The sequence below is a fragment of the Peromyscus californicus genome, unplaced genomic scaffold (genome assembly GCF_007827085.1).
Source record: "Peromyscus californicus insignis strain IS unplaced genomic scaffold, ASM782708v3 Scaffold_8__1_contigs__length_139910024, whole genome shotgun sequence".
NCBI classification, from domain to species: domain Eukaryota; kingdom Metazoa; phylum Chordata; class Mammalia; order Rodentia; family Cricetidae; genus Peromyscus; species Peromyscus californicus.
This window is the reverse complement of record NW_026294606.1, coordinates 86872830-86894972: the sequence shown is the minus strand read 5'-3', so window position 1 is coordinate 86894972 and position 22143 is coordinate 86872830. Positions and strand designations below refer to the sequence as shown.

The following is a 22143-nucleotide window of genomic DNA, read 5'->3' as shown; positions in this document are numbered from 1 at the left end:
CGATTAGGAGCACCTTTTCATTCTGAAACACTCACTCAGAAACAAAACCCTTGATGCCTCAGCTTGGCTGTAACTGAAAAGCTTGGCTTTTTTGCTTTTCTCAGGTAAAGTTTCCTGCTCTATTGGGCGGGCTCTTTATGGCTCTTCACCCACACTCTCCTGAGTCCCTCAGGGGACTTTGACCCACTGTCTTTTACTAGCTTGAAGAGACAGAGAAGAGAAGGTTTTTAGGAACTTGTCCCTGCCTCCTGCATTGCAGGGAGGATTTTTAAAGCTTGAAAGATAACTTAGGTTTTGCTGTCTTAAGAGGCTTGTTGTTTTCCCTTAGAACAAATCACAGGTGGTCCCCATACTAATATCTTCAGGTGATTTTAGTTTTTGTCCTTTTGAGAAAGTTAAAGGCTTTAGTTTTTAAGTTTGTGAGCTTTTGAGAAAGATTAAAGCTTTTTAGAGAGATTTCCCCCCCAAATTTTCTAAGAAAAGCTTTTAGTTTAAGAGAAAGATTTTTTCCCAAGAGAGAAAGACCAACTTTTCCCAAAACTTTTGAACTTTAAACTTTTTGGCTTCTTACACCCCCATTTTTGCCTCAGGGAGAAATCACTTTCTCCTGCCGCTTGGACTTAGCATTTCAGCTGTCCCCAGGTCAAAAGCTTCCATAGGAAACTTTTTCTTCCCCATAAGCTCAAAGAGCTTTTTTTACTACCCGTAAAGCTCAAAGATTTTTTGCCCCCAGTTTGCGTTCATTGCCCCCAAAGTTAGAAAATTGAGTTTTTCTGTCCAGTTGCCTTACTTATTTTTTCTACACAATCTTACACTTCTAAGTTTTTCCTACACTATATTACTAAACTATACCTTATACTTATTTTTCACAGATAGAAATTGAGAAAGGGAAAGAAGATAGAAAATTTTGACAGAATTTTGCACTGCAGCATCGGACATCCTTCCAGTCCATTTTCTTTTTCTCTCGAGGATAAAACCCCTGCCCCTCAATAATAATATATATGTGTATACATTTATATGTATATATGTATGTATATATATATGTATACACACACACACACATTATCTATTCCATAACACTGGCATGCCGCTTTGCACTCCCAGGGCTGACTCACACTTTCGCCAGAAACTCTGTAATAAAACTATTATTTTCCTTTTTCTTTAGTCCCTATTACTTTGTCTTTAGTCCCTGTTCATTTATTTGTCTTTAATTCCCCCCTTTTTTGTCTTTAGTCCTTTTTTTCTTTTTTCTTTAGTCCCTGTTCATGGTGCCATTCTGTAGGGCATTTACCCACCAACCCCACAGTTCCCCAGAGTTTTCTTGAGTGTGAGCAGCAGGAAATATTAGATAGAAGGATTTAGATTGCGGAGAGAAACAGATAGAAAATAAAGGATAGCCTCGAGAGGGCTTGGAACCTTTTCCAACGGGCCCCGACTGTCTCTGCCCCAGGGTTTTTATAGAGACGCCAAGGGGTGGAGCAAAAGACCTCCTCCCCCAGCACAGCCAAGTGCAGACCATCTCAGACACCTGCACTCAGGCCCGTGGTCTAATCATCCTCTATGCGGACATGCTGGGTAAAGCCACGAGGAACCCGAAAACGGGCTCCTACACATGTCAACCTTGATGTTTGATCTTAAAGATAGCTGTACCAATGCCATAATTCTTACAGATGCAAAACACAGAGAACACAGATACAGAAAACATCAAGGAAAAGTCACCTAATAGCACTGTATACTCTGCTCTTAGATTAATGGTTATAATGAGCTCTGTTAACCTCAGAGCAAACCTGCTTTTGCCTCTGAGCAGGCTGGCTCAGAAGAAGGCCACAGCTGCTTTCATGCAAGACCAGAAAGAGTTCATTTTAACTAGTCCTGGCTGCTGTCTGTCTCAGAGCTGTGACATTACTGTTGAAAATTACATTCTTTCCTTTTTCTAACTTAAAAATTTTTTTTTAGTTATTTGGTGTTTTTCCTGAATGTGTCTGTGCACAGTACCTAAGAGACCAGAAGAAGGCAGGAGATGCCTTGGACTGGAGTTGCAGCAAATGTGTAACTACCACGTGCATTCTGGGAATGGAACCTGGATCCTCTGTAACAACACCCAGTGCTCTTAACTGCTGAGCCATCTCTCTAGCCCCTCTTTTTTTTTTATGAATTTTTTTATTAAAACGTATTACATCAATTTCCCCTTTTTCTTCTCCCTCCTTTTCTCTCCACGTACTTCCCTTCCAACTTCCTCCTTGTTAAGTGTGTATGAGTAAGTACACTGAAATATATGAGTACACCTGCTGAGTCCAGTTTTGTTATTTGTATGTTTTTGGTTTAAGTCTGACCATGTTGTACTTAGGGAGCTCATCCCTGCCTGAGGGTAATTCTCTCACTTTTTAATCAGCATCAGGTGTCTGACCCTGACTAGGCTGCCTTGTACAGGAAACATAATCAAGAACAGAAAATATGGATTGGAAAATACTTGAGTAGTTAAGAGTACCGAAGAATCTTCCAGAGCACTCAGCTTCCATTCCCAGTACATATGGAAGCTCACTACTATCTGTAACTCCAGTTCTAGGGGTTCTGACACCATCTTCTGGCCTCCCTAGACATCAGGAATGAATGGGGTACAAAGGCATGCACACAGGAAAAAAAGCCATACACATAAAATAATGACTGAAATTAGATTTGTTTTTTAAAAAAGCCACACCAACAAAAACCATAAGAAGAGTGGACTTGCACCATAAAACTTATTTTTCAACTGTGTGTGGTGGTGAACTCTTTTAATACAGAACTCCAGACTCCAGACACAGAGGCAGGAAGATAACTGGAATTTTAAAGCATGTGCTACATAGACAACATCAACACACACATCCACCATCCACACAATTTTAAAAAAAATTGAAAAAATTGGAGGAAGAAGGGGAAGTGCCTATGGAGTGCTGGAAGATCTCAGGGTCAGGAATTGGAGCCAGAGCAAGTGCTATTGAAATGCATATCTCTGCAGCCTGGAAAAGGTCTGGGTCTGAGGTGGAAGGCAGACACAGCAACCATTGTTCTGTGTCTTTAAGCACACTGTAACCCTAAGGGAGGTGATCTTGTCACTCAGGTGTCCCTAGCCAATCAGGGCCCCCAGGTCAAACGACCATTCAGAGTGGTGCGGGGCCTTTCCTGGAGCCAGGGTTGTGGGCTTGGCTTAGCAGAGGAGCTGGGGCCAGTGTCTTCAGGTGCTGTTCTGTGAGTGCTGCTGCTGGGAAGCTGTGAGGAGCCATGGACAAGCGAGGAACCTATGCCATGGTAAGCAAGGGGTTGCTGTCCCCAGATGGGGAAGAGCGGATAGAAAGGTTCAAGAGCCAGTGTGGTGGGTCCTCCCCAGGGCTGAGTTGAAATCTGCAGCCAGATTGCCTGTTCTGTAAGTTTCCATGGGGTCCCTGCAACTCCCTGAACCCTGGCACAGGCCTTGGAATAACTTTGCTCTGTGGGCTGCCTCTTTGCAGAACATTGGGAACAGGGAGCTGTGTGTAGAAACATAGTTGTAGTCAACAACACCATGCTTTTGGTGCCTCCATGGCAGGCAGGCTTTCAAACTTAGAGAGGCCTACTTTCTCCAGTATCTTCTAGACCTTCAGCACTTTGCACTTTAACCTTTACCGGTTAGATCATTTACAGTTAATTTTGTGGAGGTAGTAAAAGGCATCTCTTGTGTTGGATAGCACTCCTCTACTTAGCTGTGATGTAGAAGAGTAGAATTGGTGATAAAAAACTTACCAATGCTTAGTAGGTGGTAAGTCTGAAACAGTAGAATTTAGCTAAGGGAGGACTGCCTCTAGAACTTAGGTAAGTCTATACTAACCAGGCCTGGTAGAGGTAGAATGCTATGATACATATTTTTTCACCAGGATTGTCCAGACATTTGGCTCCAAACAGTCACAAAGGAGACTCCCCTGACTGACAACCAGCCACTAGATCCATGTCTGTGGATCAAAGAACAGGCCTCTAACAAGCTGCTCGAGGAGACATTACAGGGTCACAACCTCCCTTAAGGCCTGGTGGGCCTTCATTTCTACTTTTCTCGAGAAAAGCATAGTTCTGAGAGATGAGCAGTATGACACCAGGTGACAACTACTGGAAAAGTAAAACACTGTTGTGTTTTATTTAGGTCCTCAGGCAGGGAGGAAGAACATTCTTGGGAGAGGGATTAACAGCCTGGAGCCTAGTCCAATGGAGCTTGGCCTAAGGCTTTGATGTATTGAGAATAAAACCGAGCTCTTCTCTAAAACCAGGAATATAGAGCTGGTAGTGGTCCGGGGCCAGGGCCTTTGTGGAGGGGTTACTCCAGATCCTGAGAACCCAACTCTTCCCACCACATGGAGCTGTGGTTGTCAGTTCCAGGGTCACTGTAGGCTGAGTCAGTAATGTCCTTAAGATACTGTGTCCCCTTGTGCAGTATTATTTGATTAGACTCCTCCTGAATTTGTCCCCTTGTATGACAGTTTCTGCTGACTTCATAGAAGTTCCCCATTTCCTTCCATTTCCCCCAGAAGTGTATACAAGATTCTATTCTTATGAAGCTTACTTGGCATGAGACACAGCTTGTGCAAACCTCCCCACCCCAGCTTTTATCTTTTCTACCTTCCACTTCTCCTGTCTTTCTCATTCCCTGGCACTTTCCCCTCAGGACCCTGTCACTGAAGAATGACCTGCTGTATCAGGTCACTGGTGTACTTCAGAAGTAATTCTGATAATATCTTTGCTGTGTAAGTCTCCCATCTGCCTAAGTGTTCAGACTTGCAGTCTCCCATCCCTATATATGTTGTTCAAAGTGTAGCCTGGGGCATGACCCTAAAAGAACCTTAAGGATGACAGCATAAGTGGAATGCAGAGTCTGTCCAGGCTGGCTCCTCTGTGAGCATTAGACAGAGATAGAAGCATGCTGTCATTAAAGAGACTTTTCTTTATTAAACTCCTAAGTGTGTGGAGTGATTTCTCCCTGGGAAGACATAGTATTTCCAGAGCAGCTGCATTTCCAGCCTTTAGCAAAATGTTTCTGAGACAAGCTCCCTTCTATTGACTCAGGGGGCCTTGATTTCAGACTGTTGCACTCCAGGGCAATGATCTTGTTGTCCTATATTACACCTCCAAAATTCTTAAATTAAATGACTACCACCTCAGAGTTTTAAAGTTCTCCATTTGAGTCATGTAGTGGACTGTCTATTGCAGTTACAGGAAAAGGATTTTCATGTGGAGCGTGGCTTCTGCCTTCAGACCAGATTAGGAGGAATAGTTTATTGTGTACACTGCAGGGGGAAACAGGCTAGGCAGTCAGCTGCTGGAGTCACCATTATGAAAAGGTCCTGATTGTGGCAGGAGGAGTTAATTCATAATTTCCCAGCAGCATGTATTAATTCATGTGAAGTGAATGAAGACAGACCAGATTGGTGGGTACACAATTTGAGAAAGTTACCTTGAGGTAGTGAATATTGAATTTGCATTAGGAGACTCTCCTGTGCAGATATGTTCAGTCCTGATTCACACAAATAAGTCAGCTTAGAGACTTGAGAAATAGGCCACTGTCTGTAACTGTGTGTGTCAGGTTACAGATCTTAGCAGCCAACATGTACTTACAGGCAAGATCAATCAGTCTCTTATTAATGGTCTTCCCTCTATTAAGAAAGGGCCTACTCTTTTTCAAAGTCAATACAGGTAAATTTTTTAATCTTGAAAATATATTATTTTTATCATTTTAAAATGCCACTTATTGGTATCATTTTTTAACATTTTCTTAATTATGTGCATTATTGCTCTTATCTCTATTTGTTTCTGTTCTCCAATGTTTCTTTTTTTTTTTAAAAGATTTATTTATTTATTATATATACAGAAGAGGGCGCCAGATCAAGCCACCATGTGGGTGCTGGGAATTGAACTCAGGACCTCTGGAAGAGCAGTCGGTGCTCTTAACCTCTGAGCCATCTCTCCAGCCCTCTCCAATGTTTCTTGATCATTAAGAATGTCATTCCTTTTTTCTCAAGTGCTATTGATTTATTTACTTCTGTTTAGAACAATATGTCCTGTAGCCCAGGCTTGCCTGGAGCTGAGTTGAGAATTACTCTGAATACCTAATCCTGCCTCTGCTGCCCCATGCTGGGAAAGCAGTCCTGCAACTTCTTCCAGGCTGGGCCTTGACTGGTCAGTGAGAAGGATAAGAGACCAGGGAATGAGTGTCCTCCAGTCTCTCTGACTTACTGGGGAGTTACAAATGAAGAAGGACCTGTGCACGAGTTGAGGTCCCTGACCAACTCTGAGGCTGATGTAGTCACAGCACAGAGAAGGAATGCAGGAAGGAGGGTGAGAGCTTTCCTGCTTTGGCAGTAGTTGATTTTAGCGATATGGAGTCAGGTAATCAATTTTAGGCATCAATAAATGTCCTGACTGGCCATTTCTTGAGGTCCACAGACCATAGCAATCAAGAATCTGGGCCCAGGACTGACCTTATATAACTAAATTCCTGCAGTTACACTAGTTGAACCAAAATAGAGGATCTTTGTAAAATGTTGTGGCCCTGCCTAACAGGACTGTTATTTTCCTGTTGTAAGATGTACAGGCTAAAGGGAAAGATGTGTGTCATCCTTGGAGTGCTCTCATATAAATCCCTAGCCTCTGGAGCATATGGCCCAGAAGCCTGTTTGAACTTTTCAAACTAACTGTTTAAGAGAAAAACTACATCACACCCAGAGTCTCCTTGTTGCCTCCAAGCCATACATTGACCCTTCATTGTTTTCTTATTCATGGCCTCTTTTTGGCTTTATCAATGGTCACTGTTTGAATGTGACCTGCTTGGCTGCAGGACTTTCCAACTAAGTAGCAAAGGGTTGGCTGCACTGGACATTGAGTGTGTAATGGAATGTGCACATAAAGGACCCTGCGCCTTGGAGGAGGAACAGAAAGTGTTTTGGGAGAGTGGAGGAATGTCTACTAAAATACAAACTTTCCAGTCTAGGGCTCTGTTTCCTGGGCTGGAAGTGTAGAGCTGGGAACACTTGTGCTGCCTGAGTCAGTTGATCTCTGCTCATCCATTCTGAGGCCCAGCTTGGTGGCCATAGCTAATGAGGGACTCTGGCAAGGCTTCGCAATAGCAGTACTAGTTTACAGGTTCTTTCCAGGATTCTTCTCTGCTTCTGCTGTAGGGAGTTGTAAGGAAGATCACAAGCAATGTCATGGTGAGTGTGGGGTGTTCAGAGCAGGTCTGCTGTGCTGTCATTTCTGCTGGGACTTGAATGGACCATGAGTCAGTCTGTGGTTGTGTTGGTCCATGTGATGACCTGGGCAGTAGCCCTTGTCTTCTGAGCCTCCCTGTGTGGGATTTCCTGGGGATGGCTGGCTGTTTAACTTTGACATTGGAGGATGTGATGCTTGTGATATCACTATCCAGTGTGCACACACAAGCATTGCTTGTGTTGTTTGGTAGGAAAAGAAATTGGAAAAAGTGAAGGTCTGGTTCCTAGGAGTTCTGAATATTGCATTCCACATTCAGATTTGTCTCCTAAATGTTACAAATAGTTTAGGAAATGGTTGAAAGAGGTGGTGTGGATCATCCTTCAGCAATACATGATTAGAGTGCTTTTAATGTTCTGCTACCACCAGTCACCATGGTGTGATTCAGTGAAGTTCAGTTCCAGGGGACAAAGGGAGTTTCTGATCTGCAGAGATTTCTCATGTGTCTCCATGATGTTGGGCAGGTGGATAGGGCAGATTCCACATCTTGTGCCATGATCCATGTGTCAGGAAGCAGATTTTAAATTATTTTTCTGTGTTGTTTTGGGATGGGGCATCAGTGGGGCTGTGTTTACCTGAAACCACAAGGAGCCATAAGGGGCTGCAGAGATCACATCCATCTACAGAAAGCATTAGAGCATGGGGCTTCTGTCTTTGGAAGAAATACCAGTAGCTTGAGGGTCAGAAACATAACAGTTTAAGGGTCACTTTGAGTTAATTTTTTGGAAGTTGTGAAATCTGTGTTTATTTAATTTCTATGCAGATAGAATCATAGGTAGCTGGGTAACATAGGTCAAGATCACACTTTTCCAGGCACAGTCTGTCTCCCATCCAGTAGTCTCCCCATTCTCTCTACCTCCATTTCTCCTTGCAGCCTGCTCTCTCCTGTTCCCATCCCCACCCACCCCTAGTCTATCCAGAAAGTCTATTCTGTTTCCTGTTTCCAGGAAGATCCATGTGTCTCCTCATGGAGCCCTCCTTGTTAATTAGCCTTTCTGGGTCTGTGGATTGTAGCATGAATATCCTTTACTTTACAGCTAATATCCACTTAGAAGTGAGTTAATAGTATGTTTGTCTTTTTGGGTCTCAGTTATCTCACTGAGAATGAATTTTTTTTCTAGTTCCATCCATTTGTCTCCAAGTTTTATGATGTCCTTGTTTTAATAACTGAGTAACATGCCATTGTATCAATACACCACATTTTGTTTATCCATTCTTTGGTTGAGGGACATCTATGCTGTTTCCAGTTTCTAGGTATTTGGAATAAAGCTGCAATGAACATAGTTGAGCTTGTGTCCCTGGGTAGGATGAAGCATCCTTTGGCTATATGCCCAATAGTGGTATATTGGCATCTTGGGGTAGATCTACACCCAATATTCTGAGCAACTGCCATTTTGATTTCCATAGTTGCAGTACAGGTTTGTAAATGTTATTTCCCATACAGGAACCAGAGTGCTGTAGTTAAAATGTTCAACTCATGCCATTCTGAGGTTGAAGAGTTTTTTAGTGACTTGAAATTCTTAGGCCTTCTCTTACTATCCTGAATAGAATTTTAATTTTGTTGTTTTGTTATCTAGCCCGGGCTGGCTACCAATTCATGGCAGTTTTCCTCCCAACTTCTGAGTGCTGTGGATATATGCCATATAGTCCTCTGGGTAGTTGAATGTTAGTGACATATCTGAAGGACTATGTTCACCTCTTCTTGTAGAATTAGAAAGCAAAGTGTTTCAGCCAATGAGAGCTTTATAACCAAGGCTGCAGAGAGCATTTGTTCACATCCATTGTGCCAACACACATTTGTGGGTGTTGATATGGAGGATTTAAAAACATCTCAACAAGTGTAGAGTAATGGTATCCAAATTTGGCTGCTTATCAGGATTGTAGTAAGAAGAGCTCACTCACTACAGCTACTCAACACCATCTGAGTTACTCTGAGGCATAGCAGTTAGGAGATGGAGCTGAGAAAATGGGATTTTAAGTAAAACTAGTTAAATGCAGCTCTAGAGAGTTTCACTGAAGGAGGAACTCTCAACTTGATATGTGGAATATTCACACTAGAGGGATTATTTGCTCCTACAGATATTCTGTATTTTTTAAAGTTTAAGGACTTCTCTGTCACCAGCCTATACCAATGGATGGTGGTAGAATTTGTATGCATCTTAAATTGACAACTTTGTCCTGTGTGTGGCAAAGACATCTACCTAATGTTTTGCACTTAAGACATTTCAAACTTGATGGACGGTGGTTGTACACGCCTTTAATCCCAGCACTCAGGTGAGAGGCAGAGGCAGGTGGATCTCTGTGAGTACAGAGACCACCCTGGTCTATAAAGTGAGTTCCAGGACAGACTCCAAAGCTATACAGGTAAACCCTGTCTTAAAAAAATGAAAAAAAAAAGAAGTTTCAAACTGGTGTTAGTAACTACATAGTCAAGTGATATAGTGAATTTTGATACTTGTAGCCACTGTTGCTTTTGATAAAACTATTTTAAGTACTAAAATCTCCCAACTCATGAGGTTAACCTAGGATGGTTCAGTAGTAAACTTGATTTTATTCTTGTATGTTTGAAAAACAATTACTGAAGACAGTTTATTTTCACAGATTTTAGGTGTCAGCAATTATTTTTATAAAGTTTATTTATATATATTTGTGAGATCTTGAGATGACTCATCAGATCCAAGCATGTTGCTGTACAAGCACAGTAAGCTTGTTCCTGGGAACCCATGGTAGGAAGAACCAAGTCCTGAAAGTTTTCCATTGGTCAGTATACATGAGGTATAGTATGTACCTGCACTTACACATCAAACAGATACACTCACCTCTCTCTCACAACCAACACACACATTCACAAATAGACCCATAACATATACACAAATGCACGCACACATCACACACAAACACATATGCCACACACACAAATATACACACACACACACTCAAACACATACACAAACACAAATACAAACAAATATAAAGACACACACACAAACATAAATATACATATTTCACACATACCCAGACACACACACCACACACACAAATTTACACACAAACATACGCCCACATACACCTACAAAGAAACTTTTAAAAACAATACTAGTAGTTAACAAACACTTAGGATGTGTGTTGAATAAATTTATACAGGATTGAATTTTTTGTTCAATTTGTTATTCTTTATTTGTATGCCATAGCAGCACATTCTGAAAAGCTCTGACCTCATTGAACTAGTCTGTTCTGGTACTCATAATAGTTATATCTGCACAGTATGTTATCTGGAATACTTCGGCTACTATTGAAAGATTTACAGCAAGCCCCCACGGTCAGGCATGTTTGCATATACCTGGCGGACACTTCCGCCTAGCCAGGTCCAGGTCAGGATAGCCATTTCCGGGTCAGGGCATCTCTCGTGACCAAGATCCATGACGTTCCACTAGCCACGTAGGCGCGCAACGTGGCCATGTGATCTATGCGCTTGCGTGTAGTAGTGACGCTGATCTGTCCACGCCCAGCCTTTAAAATCTGGCGCCATGTTCCCGGTTCCTCCTTCTCCACACACGTGTTTCCCGCAGGCCTGTTCACTCTCTGTCCCTTTATCTTTAATAAAACTCTTGTTAGCGGATTCTGTCATGTTTCGTGGCATTTCCTTGCAGGGTAAGAACACAACACAGCCGAAAAACTAACAACTATGAGGAGAGGATGCATGAAATACTTTTGCATTTAATATTAGTGGTTTAGAAAAATCATTTTGTTTCTTCATCAATAACATAAAAAGCTGTGCCTGTTGGAGACACTCAAATTATAAAGACTCTTGTGAGTTAACTACTCAACAACTTTAATATTTAGATGTAATGATATAAGACATTGCTTTGACTTTGACACATTCTTTCTATGTAGCCCTGGCTGTCCTGGAACTTGCTATGTAGACCAGGCTGTCCTTGACCTCACAGGTAGATCCTCCTGTCTCTGATTCCCAAGTGCTGGGAATGAAGGCTTACACCAGCATGCCTGACCTTGGCTTTGGGTTCTTAGGAACAGTCTCAATATGTGTCCTTGGTGGACCTGGAGTTGCTGAGTAGAGCAGGCTGGCTACAAGCTCAGAGATCTGCTTGCCTTTGATTCTGGAGCCCTGGGAATAAAGTGTGTGCCACCACATGTGGCTAAGATCTTTCTTATATGACCACTAAATGCCAGTGTTGGTTATGCTTTGCAGAAGTAGAATAACATATGTGGCCAAAAATTTCAGGTCAGACTTAATTTGTTTTGCAAAGTGGTCTTTAGTAGTCCAGGGTGGCCTTGAATTCTTTATTCACTTGAGGATGGCCTTGTCTTGATGCTCTTACCCCCACACAAGCCACTGTCCAGCCTATGGTTAAACAAGTAAAATGTGAAAATGTTGTTCCTTTGTTCATCCTGCAGGGTTTTTTTTCAGAGTGGAGGAATAATCTTGTTTGTCATGCAGACCTGTGTGATTTCTGTTTACTTTTTGTCCGTTTTTGGCCCAAGTCTATACATATTAGTTCTAAATCATGATTATCACTCAGCTTTCCTTCTGAAAAGTTTATTTGCCTTTACAATTATGATTTTTTTGCATATCTTAGATTCTCCAATATTCTAGATAATTTTCATGTTTTGTGTGAAACCCAGGCAGGCATCATGCCAGTCAGAAGTTCTACCACTGAGCTGCTTCCTTCCTTAGAAATACTTGTCTGAGGTTTGAAAATATTTTTTTCTTTGGTGTGATTTCAGTAAATAGATCAATCCCACTGCTTAACAATTCTTTTATATTAATTTTTACTTCTTCTGTGGGTTTTCTTGCAGTAGGATAATTGTGCTGTTAGATGACTTCATTTCTTCATTTTTAAGGCTTTTTTGTTTTATGTATCCTATCTTTGAATAAAGACTCAGGCTTTTCTTGTAGAAAGTATTGAGACTGTGTATAAGGAAGTGTCTTTTTTTTTGTCACAAAGCCTAAAAAATATTTGAGCTAAATTACATTTACCCTGTTTATAAAATTTTAATTATTGAATTAATTGATATATTTGAGCTAATTTGCTGGGTAGCTTTTCTGGAATTCATCTATGTAAACTAGGCTGGTTTCATACTTGGGATATCCTGCTGCGTTCCAAGAGCTGGGATTACAGTGTGTGTCCAGTAAAATATCATTTATCTTGCAGTTATTTTCTCTCCTATATATGTCTAAATTAATGATTGTGTATTGCAGCAAATATGAAATCTGCTAGCAAATGTAACTTTTGCTTGCAAGTAGACAATTATTGGGATGGACATTTCTCATTCTTCAGTTGAAAGTATGGAGTTTTTGTATTTTTGAATATGGATTGCTTAAATGCAGGATACATCTTCAGTCCTATGGAAGTATGGAGACATGTGGGTTTATGTTAAGGGAAGCTATTATTACTTTTCTGTAGCAGTAACAATATACCAGGAAGGTCCAGTCAAATACAAATAAGGAATAAAGTTTCCTGCAGTCCCAGTCTGTGTTCTTTTAGGCCCCTGAGAACAGGTTGTGCTCCTTGTAAGGAAAGCTGTTTAAGAAGCATTCATTTACTTTATGGGTGCTAGGGTAGTATATCATGTTGCAGTTGCTTTTCTTCTACCTAGGCTCATCACTGACCACAATCATGTTGAGAAATTCAGTGTTATTGACACAGAATATTTGTGTTTGGGGTTGTTAGCCCTACATTGGCCACCCTTCATTATTTGAGGATTTGGTACATGAATAGAATGTGGCTTGATAAAATCCACCCCTTCTTTCCTCCCCTTCTGTCCCCCTGCCTCCTTTTGTTTCCTCTTCTCTACTTCCTGGGCTCATTTTAGACTCACTGAGTTCACTCAGTGCTTGGGGAGGAGAGGGTTTATTTGACATCCAGGTCCAGTTCACATCCATCATGCAGGCAACCAGGCAGGAACTGAAGGTAGAGGCCGAGAGGAGGGACCTGAAATAGAGGACCTGGCCGCACGCTGCTTACTGGCTTATTCTTCTTGGCTTCTTCAGTTTTCTTTCTTTTTTTCCTTTCCTTTCCTTTCCTTTTGTAATTGAAAATAGGGTTCCATGCAATATATTTTGATTATGATTACCCTTCCCCAACCCCTGCCTGATCTTCCTCTCTCATCCAAATCCACACCCCTTCTTTCTCCCTCTCATTAGAAAACAAACAGGCATCCAAATATTCTGTTTGCTTTCTCAAGTATTTCAGTACCACCCGCCCAGGAATAGTACAGCTCCACAGTGTGCTGGTCCCTCCCTCATAAATCTTAATAAGAAACCTCCCTAGATTTGAAGTTCCTCTTCCCAAATATCCCTAGCTTATGTCATGTTGAGGAAAATCCAACCAGGACTAGGACCATGAGTTTAGAGCCAGAGTGGCCTGTGTAATGAGACCTTGCCTGAAAATAAAATCAAATGATATAATAAAATACACACAAAAAATAAAGAAATAAATATTGAATTCTAATAATTAGTCTATCTTTTAGCATTACTCTTTTCAAATAATTTGATCCTCTTCCCAAGTCTTTGGAAGATTTGGTTACAAAAGCACCTTGTATTTTTGTCTTTTCTTAAGTTTGGCTTTTAAACAATTTGATAATTTTGTTCAAATATATAAAACAGGGAAATTTTGGGTGTGGGTAGGACCTGCTCTAGGGACAAGCTTCCCAAGTGCTGGGATCAAAGCCATTAGACTCTGATTGCTATTAAAGGTATTAAAGTTGGGAGCCTCCCAAGTGCTGGGATTGAAGGTGTGAGCCTCCCAAGTGCTCGGATTGAAGGTGTGAGCCTCCCAAGTGCTGGGATTAAAGGTGTGAGCCTCCTAAGTGCTGGGATTAAAGGTGTGAGGCACCATGACCTGGCCTCTATGGTTACCTGTGGCTAGCTCCACCCTCTGATCTCCAGGCAAGCATTACTTGACAGAACACAAACAAATATCACACAACAGGTGTGACCTGCTCCAGGTATCAAACGCTATGATCTTTATTCTCCAGCAAGTCTCAGGATGACACTTGAGGAAGGACACCCAAAGTTGTCCTCTGGTCCCCTCATGAACATAGTACCCCATACACACATGTGCACCTTTGTATGAATACACACGCAAAATAAAAAGAAAAATTAAAGATCAGGAACAGTGAGAGGGGAAAATGTCTAGGAGTTCATTTAATATGAGAGAATTTTGTTGCTACAAGGCCAAGTTGAATTTTGGAACTTAAGTGGGAACTGATTGAAGTCTTAGAGAGGAACAGTATTCAGAAGAGCCATTTAAGTTAAGAGCATTAGTAGGAATGATTAAGTGTAAATTAGTGGAGCAGAAGTCAGTTAGCAGCAATGTCTATAGGGTACCCCAAAGTGTCCTATCATTAGGGGAATGGAAGAACAAAATCACACCACTTGTGCCATTGATGTAAACACATATGTTGAATGTTCTACTGTTCACATACACACAGATTCCACAGTGCTTTTGTGGAGGCCAGAGGACAAGTATAGAGAATTTGTTTCCTTCTGACATTTGAGTCTTGTCGATCAAGTCTTTAGCCTTGGTTGCAGTTGCCTTTATTGTCTGAGGCAGCTCCTTAGCTCTCCTATGTTTTTATTACTTTATTTATTTGTGAGGATAATTTGCATATGTGCTAAGGATCTGACTCAGATGGTCTTGCCTGTCTATTTTTTTTGCATGTCTATTTTTAATGCATTAAGCATACATAGGTTTGCACTGCCATCCTAGGACTTAATGCAGCCCAGCATAACTTTTATTCAGTTCCACAGTATATAACCATGTAGATTGCCTCTGGATTTGATTATTTGTGTACTCATATATAGGTGATCATGTGTACATACAGATATCCTAAATGTTTTCAGAATCAAGCTGTTTTAAAATCATTATTGATGACATAATTTTTCTGTTTTTGTCCTTTCTAATCACATTGTGCTGTGGGTCATTGTGTAGATACTTAAACCTTTTTCAAGAGAATAATTTCAATTTCTGCATGTTAATTTAAGCAGCAATGTTTGTTTCTGGTGTGGAGTAACATTAAGTAACATTTGCTTCTCACTTTGCTCATCAAATCTAAGATCTCATTTTATGTGCATTTTAATGATTGGTCATTATATACTTAGACAATTTTGCAGTACATGTACATAAAATATATAATTTATAAAATATATAAATAGCAATTTTTCATTTTTACCTTATAAGACTCTTGAGCTACTATTTTTAGATATGTTTTGTTGCTGCTTTCAAATTTTATGATGAAATGCAAGAAAATTATAAAACAGTAATAATGCAGTGATATTAATATCAAAGTATATACCTTTATACTTATATTTATATATTTTAGCAGAGTATATACCTAGATCATCAGGGTGAAAACAGACTATCATAACTAAGAATAAAATACAATTCTGGATTTTAGTTTGCCTTTGAGGCTATTTAGAGGACTTGGAACGGTGGTAGAATATTTTGATAGATAATAAAATGTCTACACCAGCATGTTTCATAGGTCCATTTGCTTGGAATATCTTTTCCCCGAGGTAAAGTCTGTCCTTTTTGTTGTGGTGTGTTTCTTATATGTGGTAGAAGCATTGACCCTGTTTTCACATCCCTTTTTATTCTGTGTCTTCTCATTGGGTAATTGAGACCACTGTAGTGGTCTTTGCTCTGCCCATGACCTTGGGCTGTATGGTTCAAAGGAGACAGTGCTCCCTGCACTTATACGTGACCTCTTATAAGGAGTTTGAGAAGGGTCACATGCTCCTTCTTCCTGCTCCTGCCTGTGAGGTGGGTTTGCTCCCAGTCAGATCATAGGATGACTTTCTGCTGTCTACTCTGTTTCTGTAATTGTGAGAGCATTTTCTCAATTTATTACTCAGTAATTTCTGTTACCCATTTAATAGACTTGTGGATTGATTTTAATAGACCATTTATATTGAAAGATACCAATTACCAATGATTGTTGATTCCTGTTATGTTGTTGTTTGTGTGTGTGTGTGTGTGTGTGTGTGTGTGTGTGTGTGTGTGTGTGAGAGAGAGAGAGAGAGAGAGAGAGAGAGAGAGAGAGAGAGAGAGAGAGAGAAAGAGAGAGAGAGAGTGTTTCCCTTTGACTTTGCTGGTGTGAGATTCTTTCTTTCCTGTGTTTCCCTGGGTGTAGTTACCCTCTGTGGGTTGGAGTTTTTCTTCTGAGAAGCACCTTCTGTAGGGCTGAATTTGTAGTTAGATACTGTTTAAATTTGATTTATTATGGAATGTCTTAGTTTCTCCATCTTCTATGTCTTGGCTGGCACCTGTGGTCTCTTAGAGTCTGCAGCACATGTGTCCAGGCCCTTCTGGCTTTTAGAATCTCCATTGAAAAATCAAGTGTAATTCCAGTGGGTCTGCCTTTATATGTTTCTTGGTGTTTTTCTCTAGAAGCTTTTATTTTCTTTCTTTGTTCTGTATGTTTAGTATTTATTTTATCATGTGGTGAGGGGCCTTTTTGTCTGGTTTAATCTCTTTGGTATTCTGTATGCTTCTTTTACTTTGATAGGCCTCTCCTTCTTTAGGTTAGGGGCATTTTCTTCTATAATTTTTTTTTGTTTTTCATTATCTTTTTTTAAAAATTTTTTATTTTTATTTTGCAATACAATTCAGTTCTACATATCAGCCATGGATTCCCTTGTTCTCCCCCCTCCGGCCCCCCTCACCTTCTCCCCAGCCCACCCCCCATTCCCACCTCCTCCAGGGCAAAGCCTCCCCCACAGACTGAGATCAACCTGGTAGACTCAGTCCAGGTAGGAGGAAGAAGAAGACACTCAGGTCAAAGGCACAGAGATTACTTTCAAAAAACTATGCAGGATCTATAATTTTTTGGAAAGTAATCTCTGTGCCTTTGACGTGAGTTTCTTCTTTTTTCTCTATTCTTTCTTATTTTTATATTTGTTCTTTTGTAATATTCTAGACTTCTTGGGTATTTTGTGTCAGGAATTTCTTCACATTTATCCTTTTCTTTGACCGATGTTCCCATTTCTTCTATCTTGTCTTCAGAGTCTGAGATCCTCTCTTTCATCTCTTGCATTCTGTTGGTGAAGCTTGCCTCTGTAGTTTCTGTTTGCAGTCCTAAACTTTTAACTGCCAGAATTCCTCAGTTTGTGTTTTCTTTTGTGCTTCTCTTTCCATTTTCAGGTCTTGAACAGTTTTATTCATTTCCTTCAAGTGTTTGTTTCCTTTCTCTTGGCTTTATTTAAAGGATTTATTCATTTCCCCAATGGTTGGTTTGTGTTTTCCTGGCTTTCTTTAGGGGATTTATTCATTTCCTCTTTAAGGACCTCTGTCATCTTCATATAGCTGGGCTCTAGTGGACACATAATGCCTTGGCTATTATTGATTATGTTCCTGTGCTGGCCTCTAGGCATCTGGGTTCAGGATGATTATAGGTCTGGGTTTGTCCTTATTGGGTATGTGTATGTTCCTTGGTTTCTGTTTCATCTCTGGATCTTGAGATAGTGTGATGACTGTGTGTCACCTGATTTATTGGCCTGCTCTGCTGGTTTGCTCACAGGCAATGCCTGCTGGTGTTGGTGGCTGGGATGCAGCAATGAGTGTGGGGAGAGAGATTTAGAGAGGATAGTCTGTGGGATCCACAGGATATGTGGACAGGGAGGGGGGAGGGAGGCTTCAGCTGGTGATCTGTTCCAGCACTAGAGACAAGTCTCTGGGGATTGGGTCTGGGAGAAGAGAACATACCTCTGCCTTTTATGTTCTTCCTACCACATCTTCCACAATGACCCCTGAGACTTAGGAGGGGATTGAGCTATATCTGTTGCTTTAAGACTGAGCATTCCCCAGTTGTTTATTCTCTGCACCTTGACCAGATATGTATCACCATGTCAACCATAGTCTACTTTAACTAGAAGCAGTTAAGTTGAGGGATGGGAGGTCCATTCAGCTGTGAATATAAAGGCAAGTTATTTGAAGTCAGTTTAATTCTATGTCCACTTAGTAGCATAATAGTAATACATTCTTCCCTAAGGCTTGTGACTCGTCTATTTTTAGGTTCTTAGTCTAAAATTGGTGCCAGGTATGTGTTTCATGCTGTGGAGAGGGACTCAGATACAGTCAGGAGGTTATTGCTTACTCCCATGATATTCATGTTACTGTTGCACCAGTGGGCAGGTCTTGCCAGGTCAGTCATTACTGGAGCTTGAAGTCTTTGTAGTTTGGCAAGGGTAATGATTACTTGTCTCCTCCAGTAACTTGCATAACACCTTCCAGCACTATGAAAGCAAGTCAGTAGGGATAAAGCTTCTGCTTCTTTACCCCTTTGATTTTGCCATGCTCTATGACTCAAACATATGGTGTCTTTAGTAATAAAGTCTTACCATCAAGTTCTGTAGGATAATCAAGAGCAATTTGGTGTCATGTTGGAGGAGTCTTTGGGACCTAATTGCCAAGAACTCCAAAAGAAGTAACTCATACTTGGCACAGAGTTTTTATTTGTCACCCTCTGGGGTCTAGTAGGGGCATGGTTGCTGTGTTTCAGAGCATCTCCATTTTAATTCTCCCTCTCTTTCCTCTCTCTTAATGTCCCTTTCTATGTGTGTGTTTGTGTGTCTCTGTATGTTTTTCCTTTATAAGAGTTGCCACAGTCATGGTGTCTCTTCACAGCAATAGAAACCCAAACTAAGGCATGCTACAGGCTGCAGGAATATATTGTAAGAACTCAGCTGGTTATGGCAAAGCCACTACCTGAAGGGATCAAGGAATTCCTTAAGAGGAAGACAAATTCCAGTGAGCATTTGGTGTTATTTGGCTTGTTATATATCAGCTGTCTTCTGTTATGAAAATCATGTGTGCCATCATAGCTTTCGCCATTGATTTTTTTCCTAAGAATTGCTTACAGTGTGAACTGATCACTATTTGGACATATACGTTCCAGGTATTTGGAGAAGAACCTCAGGAAAGACTTCCTTCCCTCAGGCCTATTTGTTCCTTTCCTTTTAGTGCTGGAATCAGATATTACCCTTTGCCACATTCAAGGACTAACAGGAATAACAGTACAAACCACCACATAATAAGTCTCCTGAATTAAGGCAAATTACACATGGAGACACAGCCTAGTTCAGGCGGACCTTAAGTAATAGCTCTGCACAATTTAGCATGGACCCTCCTTTTCTTACAGCCTTATTAACTTTATAGACCTCTAACTCCTTACCTAACCACTTCTGGGAATATTTAGATAATCTTCTGAGCTGACAGCTATGCACAGCCAGAAGCCCAGTTCAAGCCTCCCTGAAATTATCATCATTAGCAGCATCCAGCCAGGTCCATCCCCAGATGGAGGAAAGTACCTTATCAGAGATACTTCTGTACTCTATAAGAACAGTCTTAAGTGTCCAGACTACCTGTTTGAGAAGGCCTGGCAGATGTGCTAATTAAGCTTAACTTTCTCCTTTCTAAAGTCTTATCTCTAGTTTTAGATTCACCCTTAACAATTAACTCAGAACTAAAGGGTTCCAACTTACAGGTACATCTAGCTGTGATGGAAGTTGCCTAGCCAAGTTGCCTAGTGACCTAGCACATTTGCCAGAAATGGCAGGAACAGAGATAGCTTGGAGAGATAAGGATCAAAGGGATAAAAGGGCAGTTTTATTTTCAGAGAAGGGCTAGACAGAGAAGAGAAAACAGAATGGAAGAACTAGATGGGTAAGAACTGGAGAGGAACGTACTGAGATGGGAAAGAACTAGATTGAAGGGTTAGAAGAGAGTACTAGAGGAACGAGATGGAAAATGAGGAAGAGCCAGATGGGGAAGAACAAGATGAGAAAGAAGGAGATGAGAAAGGAGCTAAGATGGGAAAGAACTAGATGGATGAGAATCTAGATGGGGCGGAACTAAGATGAAGGAATTAAGATGGAACTTAGAGGGGACAGCAGAGAGAAATCAGGCAAGAAAGAAGCAAGGCATGAGAGCAGAATAGAAGCTGTGTAGAGAGAGAACTGACTCAGAAAAATAAAGTGTATGGACTAAGGAGTTTTGTGTCTATAGACTCATTTCTTTAAATCAAAGATTAAATTATCAGTTGGTTGTAGATTCTTCCCAGACCCTGGAAGGGGATTATTGAGGGGCTGAACCCCAATAGTCCATATTAAAGGCAGTGTATGATTCATTGCCCATTAGAATGAGAAACACTGCTAACTTTACTTTTGATACAATCATATTATGCTTAGGCTTGCGGAGTTGCCCACCATGTGGTATTCATAGAAAACCTAGTAATCCAGTAAGTCATTCTTTATTTCATTGTATGTTTATTTCATGTAACATACAATGACAGCTATTTAACTCAGTGTGTTGATAGCACAATTAATAATACTATACTTGTGAACCAACAGCCTCATTTTGTTTATTGATCTCATTATTATAATAGCATACTGAAGACCCTGTCTCAAACATGATGAAGGGAAAGGACCAACACCGAAAGCTGCACTCTGACTTTTACACCCACACCATGACACACATGCACACCTTTCCACACATAAATGAGCACACATATACAAACAGCCTTAAGTAAGTAAGTAATAAAATTGCAAGTTGGATAATAAAAAAGTGTAGCTTTCCAAAAATTCCATTACAATAATTGGAAAATTTCCAACTATTGAGTTACTGGTAGCTGGAATATTTACTTTAATAAGCACCATTTCAGCTTGGAGTCTTAGCATTAAAACAAAGTGTGGAAACATCTCAATTTACAAATAAACAAGTTAAAATGTTTCTACATTTAGTAAAAGTCCAAGAAAAAAATTGATATTGATTTCATAGAATGATGGGATAGAGAAAAACATAAAGATTATGAAATTTCTCTCACTTCCAGTTCTCTTGTATTATAAGTAAATATAAAGAAAATTGCTTGGAAGCTCCCTCTTGTATAGAAAACTGCCATGCTTTGAATAATGTGCCAATGGTATAGAATGAAATGTTTAATGGAATTTGATTTAAAATATTCATTATATAATTATCCATTAAATTATACATTGTGAGTTCTAGGCCACCTTGACCTTTCTAATGAGATCTTTCTTCAAACAACAACGCAAAATTATATTCAACTATATTTATGAGTGTGTGTGTGTGTGTGTGTGTGTGTGTGTGTGTGTGTGTGTGTATTTGCGTGTGTGTGGGTGTCTATATAGCACAAGCTTTCCTCAAACTGATAGTGGACTTCCTGCCTGTCTTAGTGTCTCTATTATAGACTTGACACCCATTTCTGAGTCCAGTGGGCTCTTCTGAACTACTTAGTGAGACTTAAGATGGTCAGACAAACATAGCAGTTCTGTGGAAAGGTGAAAGAGGCAGGGACACAGCCTCCTCCCGTGTTGTAGGAAACTTGTTGTTTATAGTGTTGTTAAGCTGCGATTCTTCAATGCACTTTGGAAAAGGATTTCAGGATGAGTCCATATAAGTCAAAATCAGAATTTTATTTTGAGACAGGGTCTCTCTGTGTATATCTGGCTGTCCTTTGACTCAGAATGTAGATGAGGTTGGCCCTAAATACTCAGAATTCTGCCTGCCTCTACCTCCCAATTATTGGAATAAAAGGTGTGTGCCACATTATCCAACTTGCAATTTTATTACTTACTTACTTGAGGCTGTTTGTATATGTGTGCTCATTTATGTGTGGAAAGATGTGCATGTGTGTCATGGTGTGGGTGTAAAAGTCAGAGTGCAGCTTTAGGTGTTGGTCCTTTCCCTTCAGCGTGTTTGAGACAGGGTCTTCAGTTTGCTATTACATGTCCATAGGCTTTCAGGATTTCTACTGTCTGCCTTTTATCTTGCCTTAAAAGCATTGGATTATAGGCATTCACTGTCGCAACTGGCTTTATAATGCAGAAGTAAGGGGATAGTTGCA

General features: G+C 40.5%; 1 protein-coding gene across 1 annotated transcript in view; it reads left to right on the top strand.

Annotated features, from left to right (window-relative positions):
• Positions 1-3258: 3258 nt before the first annotated feature.
• Positions 3259-22143, top strand: part of LOC128104554 (zinc finger protein 844-like) — a gene marked incomplete at its 3' end in the record, with an annotated part of 44980 nt that continues 26095 nt past the window's right edge. Inside the window, exon 1 of the mRNA XM_052729501.1 lies at positions 3259-3285. Coding sequence (XP_052585461.1) covers positions 3259-3285 — 27 coding nt within the window. The remainder of the gene's footprint in view (positions 3286-22143) is intronic.